The sequence below is a fragment of the Gopherus flavomarginatus genome, chromosome 19, assembly GCF_025201925.1.
Source record: "Gopherus flavomarginatus isolate rGopFla2 chromosome 19, rGopFla2.mat.asm, whole genome shotgun sequence".
Classification (NCBI taxonomy): Eukaryota; Metazoa; Chordata; order Testudines; family Testudinidae; genus Gopherus; species Gopherus flavomarginatus.
In genome coordinates, this window is record NC_066635.1 from 6,020,039 (window position 1) to 6,032,872 (window position 12,834).

At 48.8% G+C, this 12,834-nt stretch overlaps 1 protein-coding gene across 4 annotated transcripts in view; it reads left to right on the forward strand.

The window, feature by feature from the left end:
- LOC127037419 (NADPH--cytochrome P450 reductase) overlaps positions 1-12,834 on the forward strand; it is a 62,879-nt gene that overhangs the window by 40,792 nt on the left and 9,253 nt on the right. For all 4 annotated transcript variants that reach the window (XM_050929107.1, XM_050929109.1, XM_050929106.1 and 1 more), the window contains 6 exons: positions 695-823; positions 2,140-2,289; positions 3,568-3,692; positions 4,970-5,059; positions 7,308-7,406; positions 10,557-10,673. In XM_050929107.1, coding sequence (XP_050785064.1) covers positions 695-823; positions 2,140-2,289; positions 3,568-3,692; positions 4,970-5,059; positions 7,308-7,406; positions 10,557-10,673 — 710 coding nt within the window. The remainder of the gene's footprint in view (positions 1-694; positions 824-2,139; positions 2,290-3,567; positions 3,693-4,969; positions 5,060-7,307; positions 7,407-10,556; positions 10,674-12,834) is intronic.

Genomic DNA, 12,834 nt, shown 5'->3' on the forward strand with positions numbered 1-12,834 from the left:
CAACTGAGCTGTCTAGCTAACATCAGCAGGGAGCTGCTGGGAGATGGATTCAGTCCTGTGAGTAATGAGCATCTCTGTGCAGTAGCTGAGTTCTGGAAGGCCAGTAAAATTAAATAAAAGGAGGGGCATGTTGGGGCGAGGGGAGATCAGGGCTGTTTCTAGAGCACTCTGCAGATATCCTTTTGTACTGGACAGATGAAATCTGCCTCTTTGAGGAGAGAGAGAATTCGAGTGAGGGCTCAGCAGCAAAGGAAAGTGTAATGTGAGGTTGGGGTCAGGAGGAAAATGGTGCAAGTCCTTAAACTCTCTGGCTGGTCATTATTTATGGTAGCACCCACAACGTGCTTCCCAAATGCTTCAGAATAACCAGTTCCTTCTCCAAGGAGTTCTTACTTGAAGGAGCTGTTCTCCAATCACACACTGTTCATCGCTCCCCCAACCCCCTCCACAGAATAATCACATGTCACATGTTAGCAGGTTTCCAGGGTGGATCTCAAAGCACTGTACAAGCAGTAGTTTACACAGAAGCCCAGAGATGTGATTTTGTCCAAGTTTGTGTCAGAGCCAGGAATAGAATCCAGGACTCCTAACTCCCGGTCCTTTCCTTTAACCATGACAACACCCTCCTCTCCCCTGAACTCCAATGACTGGCCAGATTAGCAACTCATGTGTAATTGGGTCTCTGTCTTTCCAGGGGCGAAACATCGTGGTGTTTTATGGTTCCCAGACTGGTACAGCAGAGGAGTTTGCCAACCGCCTGTCCAAAGATGCCCATCGTTACGGCATGCGAGGCATGTCAGCGGACCCAGAGGAGTATGATTTGGTAAGTTAAACTTCGGTGCATACAGCGTCTTTACTCCATTATCGAATTCCATGCGTGTGAGAGCACATAAGTGGTGCCTGCAACCAGCTCTGATGCTGGCACGTTGAAGGGACATGTTATTAATTAATGAAGAAGGGGATGAGCTGTTAGCATTGGCTGCTTGCAGCCATTATTAAGTAACTGTGGGCCCAGTAAGATACGGCACAGCGAGATGAGGAATGTGTCCTTGAGCCATTTAGTGCTAGCAAAATCAAGGGCCTTAGCCCCTGGAAAGTGATGTGCTGCTTGCTGTGGGACTGAGGAGGGGTCACCACCTGCTTTAGAGGGTTATTCCAAAAAGGGGAGTAATCGTGAACTGAACCAACCATTTTTAGGCTCCCCCAAAGAGCCAGACCTTCCCGTCTGCTGGGAGGGGAGATTGGGCCAACGGATTTCTCCCTTTCTGGCAGTGGGACTGAAGGGGAATGGGGCAGTGCTGTGAGCTGCAGAGCTTGGGTATTCTCTGGGGCTTCAAGCAGCTGCTTGGCTTGATTGTGCTGGAGGCTGGTGTGGGCCGTTTGGAAAGAATGAGCCAACCGCCTATGGGGATCTTGCCCGCTCTGGTCCGGGTTCCTCCATTAGCTAACCTCAGCCCGCTGAAGTGAGACCTCTGTGACCTTGGCATGACAGTCAGATGTGCTGCTGAAGAGTGTAGAAAATAATAGCTGCTTACACAGTGAAGTGAGCCAGAAGCCCTCTTCTGAGGCCTGGCTGGGTGGGATGCCACCTTGATCTGGGATCTGAGTCAGACAGCAACTTCGCTCTGAGGAGGAATTGGACCCCATACTCTGAGAACCAGTGGGTGAGAAAAAATCTCTCCTTTGGGACCAGAACCAGTGCTCTGAAGTCCTTGCAGATGTTCCACCACCTCCGTATCACAGAGAACACCTCTGTTGTGGTGATTTGATAGGTCACCTTTACCCTGGGAATCTGTCGCCAGGCAACCTGAAGGGTTCTGAGATGCCATCTCTTCGATTTAAACATTTGACCTGACCACTTGTAGCCTGTTCAGAATATTCCTTGGTGCTTTCCTGCAGAGTAAGAGTGTTAACCGCAGTGTCCTAGCCGCAATCCTGTTGGTTAACGATGCGAAGTAACACCAAACAGTTGCCACGTTGCACACCAGAGGCAGTTGCATTTCAGTGGTGGTGATGTGAAACCTCTTTTCCCCCCTCATCCTCCCCCAAAATAACTTTCACAATAATTGCTTTGGGACCCTCAAAGATGAAAAGTGCTATAAAATGTAAGGAACGTAATCTCTCTGGCCTTGTTTCTAGTCTGATCTGAGCCGCCTCTCTGAGATTGACAATTCCTTGGCTGTGTTCTGCATGGCTACGTACGGAGAGGGTGATCCCACGGACAATGCCCAGGATTTCTATGACTGGCTGCAGGAGACTGATACTGACCTGACTGGTCTCAGATTTGCAGTAAGTAAGCCAGCTCTGTGTTACTGCTTATGCCTGATTTAGGCATGAAAGTCCCCCATGCATATGCCCGAATCAGACATGAATTTACAAGTGAGCATGCAATCTCAGTTTGCATGCTTTGTCCCATGACTTGCACATCTATGTCAGGTGCACAGCATTGTGTGCCGCACGTTTGCAAACATGGGTCTGTGTGCTTTTAAAAATGACTCATGTCTCCCTCCTTCCCCTCTACATCATGAAGGGTCATTGGATCATATTGCTGCAGACGGCGTCTAACACACACTTGAATGCGAAGGCTGTAACTAAGTTACAGGCCACTGTTATTGTTTAGCAGGCTAATTGGACAGCCTTAGGCCAGATATTCTCCTGCAAATTAGATATTCCAAGAAATGTATTATCTCTTTCCTGTACTTAAATTTTAATAATGGCTGAGATGGAACTGCCTTACCTACCTCCCCTGCAGATTTCCTGGACTGGGTGGTACCCAGAATTGCAAAACATGAGAGAATCCATTGCTTGGTCTCCAAATTAGGTAGTTTCACCCCAGTGGGGGTATAACATTCGATACAAACACTGGGCAATGGAATGGAAGGGATGGTAGATTTAGAGAGCTCTGGATACTGATAGTAGGGGGAGATGTAGGGCCAAGTGCTTTGTTCAGCCCCAGAAGAGGTGCCACTTCCCTCACATTGTCCCACTCATGTGTCTCAACCCCTGTGGCCTGGTGGATAGCGCTCAGGAGACCTGGGTTCCATCGCTGGCTTGACTGGCCTGTGGGGTGACCTTGGGCGAGTCACTTCCCTGCAACATACCTCAGTCTCCCCCTCTGTAAAATGACCACTTTTGAAATGTACTGCTGAAAAGTGCTACGGAAGAGCAAGGTGGGTGGTATTCATGTTGTTTATAATGGGGGAGAGGACATGTGGGCCTCTTTCCTGAGGCTTCTAAAAAGGAGCCAGTTGTGGTGGTGCTTTTTAGTACGGTTCTGTTCCCCGGGAACTGAACCCCCCAGCTCACTTCAGAGAGCACCGAATAGTCGGCAGATGGGGACAGCTTTTGATCACTGTGGATCTGGCCTGAATTTGAACCGATGACCTATAATAGTGGTGAAAGTTTATAGCCACAGAAAACCTCCCTCCTTAGCCAGCCGGAGCCCTCCAAATGGACTCCCCGAGTCCTTTTGATAGAGACTTAATACGTTTACAGCCAATCCTCTTTGGCGTGAGGTTTTTGAATTAATGCATTGGCTTAGTCTGATTGACTGTCATTCCCTTCCAGGTATTCGGGCTGGGCAACAAGACTTACGAGCACTTCAACGCGATGGGGAAATACGTGGACAAGAGGCTGGAGCAGCTTGGAGCCCAGCGGATATTTGAGCTCGGCATGGGAGATGATGATGGGAAGTGAGTAGAGTTGGATGTATGGTTTGAGCATTGGCTGGCTCAGAGCAAGCAGAACAGATCATATTGTGTGTGCACGTCTATATAAAACGTATGAGAGTGTGCGTTGTGTAGTGGAGCTGACTTTCTGCTAGGTAGCATATGTACCTGGCAGGGGTTGGTTGGGGGCTTTACATCCGCACTGGGACAGAGACCTGTGGGATTGCTGTTCGGTTTGGAGTCACTTAGTTTGCCAGATCCCTTGTGCATCAGGAGCTCTCTTCATAGAGGCGCTGGGGTGTAGCTTAAATTCTTTAACTTTCAAGTGTATAAACTAGTGGGACCCCTCTGTGTCTCTCAACTCCCCCGTCCAGATCTGCCTGACACTTTTACATGCCCGTGTGTGATCGCTCCTGTGATTGTCCCAGCAAATGGAAACTTGCATTAGCCCAGAGCCTGCCTTAAGTGTTCTCACTCTGAAGTTAAACCTGTTCAGTAAAACAAAGGCCTCCTGAAACCTCCATTGAGCTTTCTAGGTAATGTTGCCTGTAGACTCACCACCTGGGGCTCTGATCTTTAGTGAGAGTCAGGTGTGGAGAGAAAACACCCAGAAGTGCAGAAAGCATTGCTGCACGTTCTTCTGTGTGAACTGGAGTTCACCAGTGAACATGGGGCCAGGGCCGGCTCTAGCCATTTCGCCGCCCCAAGCATGGCGGCATGCCGTGGGGGGGCGCTTTGCTACTCGCCAGTCCCACGGCTCCAGTGGTCCTCCTGCAGGCGTCCCTGCAGAGGGTCTGCTGGTCCCGTGGCTCTGGTGGACCTCCCGCAGGCCTGCCTGCGGATGCTCCACCGGAGCTGCGGGACCAGCGGACCCTTCGCAGGGATGCCTGCGGGAGGTCCACTGGAGCTGCCTGCCACCCTCCTGGCAACCGGCAGAGCGTCCCCCGCTGCATGCCGCCCCAAGCACGCGCTTGGCATGCTGGGGCCTGGAGCCGGCCCTGCATGGGGCCACCAGTTCTGCACTAGTACCCTCTTGCATGGCTGCTTCCTGAATCACTGACGATATTGCGGAAGTGGAAACATGGCCCGGATCTGAATGTGAATTTGTCATCCTAGTTCCCTGGGGTCCAGCTAAAATTAGTTACTTGGTGCATGAACTAGAGGAGGGCACGTATGGAGGGGAGCACAGGCTTTGGGAGGAGACATGGCATTGGGGCCTCACTGCAGTTTGCTTCTGGAGCACCCCTCTGGCTGTCCAGGACATGGCATTGATGCTGCTGCTTCTCTCCTGCCTTGAACAGCCTGGAGGAGGACTTCATCACTTGGCGTGAGCAGTTCTGGCCGGCAGTGTGCGAGCACTTCGGTGTGGAAGCTACTGGAGAGGAGTCCAGGTAAGTGTGGGAGCAGAGGAGATACCAGCATGGATTTTTTGCAGAAATCCCAAGTGAAAAGCGGCATTTTGGCATCCAGTCCCCATCCAGGCTTGAGCAAAGACTCACCCCATTGAGACTTAAAAGTAGCGAGAAACCTTAAGTAGATTCACCCTTGTAAAGGAGAGAGGGTCCAGTCCAAACATCCCTACGTCCTGGGGTGAGTTTGACTCCGGATCAAAACTGTGGCTCCATTTGTTGAGTTCACTGCTCCGTGGCACAAAACCCTTTATAAATAGCTGTCGACTAAATAACTTCGCGATGAGTCCAGCGATGCTGCTTCTGTTTCTCTGGTCTCCCTCTTGTGCCTCTCACTAGGCCATCTCCCAGGCACTACCCTACCCCATTTATCATGGTCTGATAAGATACTTAGATCATCTGCCATAGGAAGCCTGGGCACCAACACGTCACGCTGAACACGGATTGAATGCAATCTAGAGCCAGAGCCAGTCAGATGAAAGCTGAAGTCCCCAGTGCCCCTTGCTGAAGGCCTTATGAAACACACGCCTCACACCTCCCTGAGATCTGCAGGCAGCACACTGCAAAAGCTCAGGGCCTTGGAGGCACTTACATGGACAATACCTGTCTGCCTTAACAAGCCCCTGCTTCCAGCCAGCACAGGACAGTGAGGTTGTGCAGGGAGGAGGAGTATCCAGTACGGGCTTCAAAAGCCCAAACCTTGAACTCCATCCACCTGAGGCAGCTAGAACACAGCAGCAGCTTTCCGCACCAGGGGATGGCCAGAGGGAAGCAGATTTCCTACGTGGTACCCCCATACTTCACCCCCCCCCCCCACTACCCTAAGAGAGAGGGATGAAGTCTGGCTGAAAACCTGTCCTTGCCACAGCTTGCACCTGAGCCATCGGAATCTGCTCCTGGGCCAGGGAAAAGCTCTGCAGCCGCTCCCCATTAACAGCTGGAGAGACCCAGGGAAGTGTGAGTGTCTCCCCATAGCTCCCCGTTGACCCCAGTGGCGTAACTTGGGGAGTTTATTCTTAGCCAGCTGAATCATGGATAGAGCAGTGTAAACTCTGACACTGCATGGGCCCCTCAGAGCTCTGCGGGAGTGACGTGTGATATCTTTGGCGTAGCAAGTGGAACCCACTGTATGTACAGGGAACCCCGCTGAGAGACAGCACATCAAACAGAGCCAGCGCGCTCTCCTCGCCCAACCCCAGTGCAGCCCAAGGGCCCAGACCCAGCGAGAAACTCATTCAGCACATTCTCACTCATGCCTAACTCTTGTCAGCAGGCCCAGCAGAGAAGCCAGGGTGTGGATGCATGTGGAGAAGGAGCTAGCTCTCTTCCCTGGGCGTGGTCCGTAATGAGATACCCTGGAGAGGGCATGGATGAGCTTTCCCCAGGCAGTGACTGCACCTGCTGCAGTGTAGAGCGGTGGCTATTGGTCTCCAAAGCTGTCAGCCTGGCTCTTTCCTATCTGCTCTAAATTAATGTATACAGAGCAGATAAAATGCTTGGGAACCGAACGTTTAATGCTTTGGGATTTTTAGGAGTATTAATATTCAGATTTTGAGCTGCAGGACAGATAATAAATCCATCATTTCCCCAGGGCTGTAACTGTTCTTTGCCATTGGGAGATTTAGCGTTGTTTCATGAGCGAATCCGCAGTAGGTGTGAATTCCTGGCACACTCGTTTCCACAAGACAGAGGGAACTGGCTTCCTTTTCTCTCGCCTGTCCCTGTAGTTCATAAACGGGGAACGTTTGTCCGACAGCCTGAAGCTGACGAACTTTGTGTCGATTAACAGCTTGGGAGCAAAGTCCCACAAAGACTGTTTTCCAATCAGTTGTAAAGGGTTCAGCAAAGTTCAGCACTTGGTGAACTTTGTTGTTCCTGTGGAAGCTTCCCCAGGTAGCTCTGGCCCTTGTCTCTTCTGAGTAAGCTGAGGGTTGTGCCAAATTACTAAGTGTTTTTTGCAATGAGGCCTGTGGTCTCTGGGCCATTAGACGGAGACTTCCAGACTTGTGTCGTGTGTGACCTAAGCAGCTCTGAGTAGTGTTTTTGAAGTTTAAAATGCCAAAATACCCCACCGTGCCGCTACTTCCCACCATTTCCAAAAGTGCTTTCTCTGCATAGGGACGTTGACTGGGAAAAGAAGGTTGTTGATTACACCCAGCAAACCAGATGTTACACATTGTCCAAGCCGTTTTCAGTGGGTCACTGCTGCCTCCTTTCTCTCTTTCTCCAGCATCCGTCAGTATGAACTGGTGGTCCACACAGACATCAATATGAACAAGGTCTACACTGGCGAGGTGGGCCGGCTGAAGAGCTATGAAAGCCAGAAACCGTAAGTACCAGATTATCCCAGGTAACTCTGGCTGAGAGTGGTCAGTGCAGAAAAGTCAAGGGGCATGTCCTTCAAAGCCTGATATTAAATGCTCTGCTGGAAGTTGTCATGTCCCTAACATGGCCTCCTAAAAGCCACATTATTTGAATGTGTGGCTGTAAAATACCGGGCTCGAGATTGAAAAACAGAAGTGGTGTCCCACAGTGACTTGACAGAAATGCTGCTACTATCTTTCACTTAGAACTGTGTTCTGGCCTGTCTCATTCCTGAGCTCTGATTTAGTTTCCAAGAGAGAGCATTCTGCAGGTGAAGATCTGACCATTTCATTTTATTCCTGAGACTGTCCTGATACCAGCTCTGCTGGAATGAGAGAAGCAGGCAGTAATCAGAGGCCGAGTTTAAAATGATCCGGTAGCTTCAGCACTGCACTTGTGACATTGGTTTAGGTATTGCAGCTTTATTCATCTTTATTTAACACTTTCTCATCAGACAGATGCATTGGCAAGGTCAGAAAAGAGCCACAAATATTGTTGTAATGAAAGATTGAGGCCTGGGAGGAAGTCTAAGGGGGAAGCCAGCTGTCTTCTGCAGAGGAAAGGCATCAGTTTCATGTAGGACAGAAGGAGGAAGAAAGACATCACTTGCAGCAGGGTAAACTCAGGTTAAGTATCAGGAATAACCATAAGGAATAAGCTGCCAATGGAGGCTCTGCCCCGATAGTCAAGGCTAGACACCCATTCCTTAGGGATGGTGTAAAGACAATGAGATCAGGCCTATTGAGCTGCGGCGTGACGGACAGGGAAATGTCCCACTAGAGGGCCTCTTCAGATCCAAGCGATCTGATGATCCGGTTTTCCATGCTGCCTAGAGGAGCCATTTTGGGCTGGTGAGAGAGAGAGCATTGATGCATCTTACAACGCTTTGCCAGCTTACGAGATTGCATCATACTAACTTTCAACTCATTTAGGGGAGTGGAAGAAGAGAAGAAGGGTGGCGCAGTGGGTTAGGCACTAGACTGTCACTTGGGAGATCAGGGGTCAATTCCTTGCTTTGCCACAGCCTGTGTGTGTGACCTGTGGCAAGTCACTTAGTCTTTCTGTGCCTCAGTTTGCCACCTTTATAATTGGGATGTGGTGAGGGTAAATACCTTACACTACAGTAATGGGGGCCATATAAGTACAATAGATAGATGGAGGGGTGGAAGGAGGTTCCAAGCCATAGCCCTCTCTTAGCTGCCCTTCTGGAATGGCTGTTCCTGAAAGGAAGTCCCAAGTAGCAGCACTGAGGGATTCAGAACTCAGTGTGTTGTGAAATACCCTCTGTTCTCTTGAGTGTAGAAGGCCAGTGAGGAAAAACCATGCGACTCTCGGAAGACCCATGCACATGTTGCAATGTCTATTGAAACATGCTCCAGAGAGGGTGGGGACAGCGTCACCAATTTGCAGACAGAGACCGGCGCTTGGCACAGAACCTGGGAGGATGAAACCCCATGAAAAGTCCATTGCATTTTCCCTGCGGTGTCTGTTTAACTTTCAGAGGTTTGGCTCTGTAAAGCCGCGACGCTGCGATCCAACAGAAAGTCCTCAGATACCAGGTGCAAGGTCCTCTCAGTAAGGACACTGGTTGTTCTTTCCCTTAGGCAATGATCCTTTGCGCTGGCTCATGAGCAGCGCTGCATTTGGTAACATGACTCTGGCATGTATGAAACCGGAATGCTGTTGGTGGAAGAAATGCGAACTGTGTTCAGGTCACAGGAGCGGCTTTCCCTCTTGGGAGCTACAGGGGAATTGCAGCACTTAGAACAGGCCGTAACAAAAAAAACCAAAAACCCTTTCTGGCAGGAGGGAACTGGTACTTGCTCTAAACGCTAGAGGCCATGTTTTTAACCAGGGCTTTTTAACAGTGTGCAGATTTGAGAGGCTGAATGCAAATTTAGCATCTCAAACACAAGTCCAGTCAGGAGATCAGGGGTCTGTTCTTGGCTTTGCTAATCCTAGACTCTAAGGTCAGAAGGGACCATCATGATCATCTAGTGTGACCTGCACATTGCAGGCCACTGACTTGCTGGATTGCTGTGGAGAAAATTGAGTGTGGAAGCAATTTCCTCTATCAGTACGAGGGGGTTTATAATCCTTCCTTATCTCACCTGGGCATTTGGGTTAAATTCATTAGTGCATATGAGCTGCTCAGACACTATGACGATATGTGGTCTAGAAAAGCCTATAAATAATTAGCCTTTTAGTGCCTATGTACTTGTTGCATCTTCATACTAGGTAGTTAAAGTGTTATGTGCTGGCATCTGCCTCTGGGCAGGAACAACCTTAGAGGCTGGATTTGAAGCACTTCCTTTGTAACCTTGATTAAAGCAGCACCTGTTAGCAACTTGGATTGGGTGGGCATTCTGCAAAACCTATTGATTTTCCTTGGACTTTTGGGGAGGTGGGAGATGCATGAGGGTGAGTAAGATTGGGAGGGAGTTGGGGATCTCTCTTCTCTTTGGTTTGGCTACTTTCATGCTGTTGGCGAAGATTCGCTGCTTGGTTTTATTATTTTTGTGTGGACTGTTTTAAAGTTTATCAAAAGAACCTGGACCATCACATCTATAATTGTAAGTAGAAAGAGACTAATTTTGTAATTTCCCAGGCACCTGCTTGTAGACTTAATGCAGGGAGCTCTGCATTCGTCCCCATGGGTCAGCAGTCAGGCTGTAGGAGTTGACCTGGGAATCTTCTAGAACCAAGTGGTGCAAAGTGGGATAAAGTGTATTCCTGTCGTACAGGGAAGTGGGAGTGTCCGATTCTGGTGGGAACAGTAATATTAATACCTCAATATAGTGCATTTCATCTGTAGATCTCAAAGCACTTTACAAAAGAGACGGTATCCCCATTTTATAGATGGGGAGACCCATAAGTAGAAGGACCTGGACAGGGAAGGTCTTGTCCATTAATGTTTTCATGCTTCCAAGCCAGCCAGTGGTTACTCTGTGTAAAGTCAACTACTGACCTATCAAAAAAAAGAGGCTCCATTAGCAAAAGGAAGAAAACAAAGCAGAAGATCAGTGCAGTGGGGTGAAATGAATAGTGTTAAGTTGCACAGAACAAGGGTACTGTGAAGTCCGGCTGTAAACGGAGTGCTTGCTGTTCTCTCCAGCCCTTTCGATGCAAAGAACCCTTTCCTGGCACCTGTTACCCTGAACCGAAAGCTAAACCAGGGCGGAGAGAGGCACCTCATGCACTTGGAATTGGACATCTCTGGCTCCAAAATCAGGTACCCCTCCACTTTCCTTATCCTGGGACAAGGTGGGGGGACCATAAGTGAAGCTTGGGAATTCACGTGCCTGACTCGTCCAGAGCTTAGAACGGAGGCTCACTATTGTGCTTTCTGGCCCCGAGGTTCCTTCGTGGTTTGGATCAGGATAACTCTGATGAATTTTTATCTCTCTCCTTGCAGTTATTTCCTCCTGTCTTAAATACTGTGTTGTTTCATCACAGAACGGCTGCCGTGTTCCACCTCAGAGGTGGCTGTATGGGTTGGTAACAGCTGAGGAATCCCTAAAGCTGCAGTCTAGTGTTCTTTGGGCTCCTTCTTCAGTAAATACGCTAGAAGAAGAGAGCATCATAATGGGACCAGTTCACTAATCTTTTAGGCCTCAGTTCAAACAGTGCTGGTCAGGCATCCCTCTGTGATGGGCTGAACCCCCTGAGATATTACCTGAGGTGCTGAAGATATCCCTGTGCCGCCTTTTTCTGCCAGCCTGGGCCCCCTTGAACCTGTCTTGCTGAGCCCGTCTCTTACGCCTCCTCCAGCAAAGCGCACAGGCTGGGCCCACCCCAGCTGCAGAAGTTACAGACACTGAGATCAGCTCTGGGAGGACTCAGTTTAAGGGACACTACAGCACCCAGATGTTCACCCCCCTTTGGGGTACAAGCCCAAAGTTATATAAAGTTCACCCTCTCCCTTGAAGTGGAGGAAGGTATGCACAGCTCCTCGCCCCCCGGCTTAGAAATTGTATAAACTGAGTTATACAATAAACCAGGGGTCAGAAGTGCTGTGCTGAGTCTTCATTTATTCACTGTAATTTAAGGTTTCACGTGCCAGTAATACATGTTAGAAGGTCTCTTTCTAGAAGTCTATAATATATAACTTAACTATTGTTGTATGTAAAGCAAATAAGGTTCCTAAAATGTTTAAGAAGCTTCCTTTAAAATTAAATTAAAATACAGAGCCCCCGGACCGGTGGCCAGAACCCGGGCAGTGTGAGTGCCACTGAAAATCAGCTCACGTGCCGCCTTTGGCACACATGCTATAGGTTGCCTATCCCTGTTATAAACAATAGATAATCCTATTAACTACAAAAGGGCGTATTTTAAGTGGATAAAAAGGGGGCAAACAGAGCTAAGCAGATTACTAAGAAAATTATACAAAGCACACAAACTAAGCTAGATTCACTAAAGAAACTGGTTACAAATAATAATTCCTCACCCTAGATATTGGTTCAGGTAGAGTCCTTCACAGGCCAGAGGTGTTTTTTTTTCTTAGCCTGGGTCCAGCAGTTCTTCCACCCACACCCTTTCAGTTCCAGTTCTTTTCGCTCCATGCATCTGAAGAAGTAGGGTTTTTACCCACGAAAGCTTATGCCCAAATAAATCTGTTAGTCTTTAAGGTGCCACCAGACTCCTTGTTGTTTTTGAGATTGAAACAGGCAACCTTATACTTAAACCTCTGTAATAGTAGTAAATGGCTTTGCTGGGTCTGGTGTCTGGAAGGCTGAGGCCTGTAGAAGAGGGTGCAAGAACTCAGCTGGTGAACTCTTAAAACAGAGGAAGCTGCCAGAGGTCTTAGGGTCCTTTGGATTCAGAGGCAAAGGGCATCTTTTCTGGGGTGAAATCCTAGCCCTATTGAAGTCAGTGACGAAACTTGAATAGGGCTAGGATTTCACCCCTAAACTTAAGTTTAGGGAGTCTTCAAGAATGTAGGCTGATCAACCTGGTGCTGTTTAGCCTAGTTTCTAGGTGTATGGCAGTGCTGATGGCTCATTCACAAAGGACCATACATGGCTCCCTTTTCCCTCTGGATATCAAGGGATAGAATTTGGCCCTATGCTTTTGAGATTGCTGGGTGGGGGGAGGCTGAGTCTCAAGAGGAAATTAACCTGGACCAAACGTTTTTATTCCCAATCCCTCTTGGTTCCTTAAGCCTGATTGAGCTCTGATGAGCCAAACGTTCCTGGAAGCTGATGCTTTCATATGGAATAGTGTTGTGCTCTGGAGAGTGGGGAAATGAGGAAACATGGATATGTTCATTATAACTTCAGAATGTTGCCTCACACTCATCAGTTTCTAGCTGCGTTAGCTCTGTCATCTGCTTGCAAACGTGCTAGATAGGATCTGACATCAAGCAGTAATGATATTTCACTGAATTAACTTGG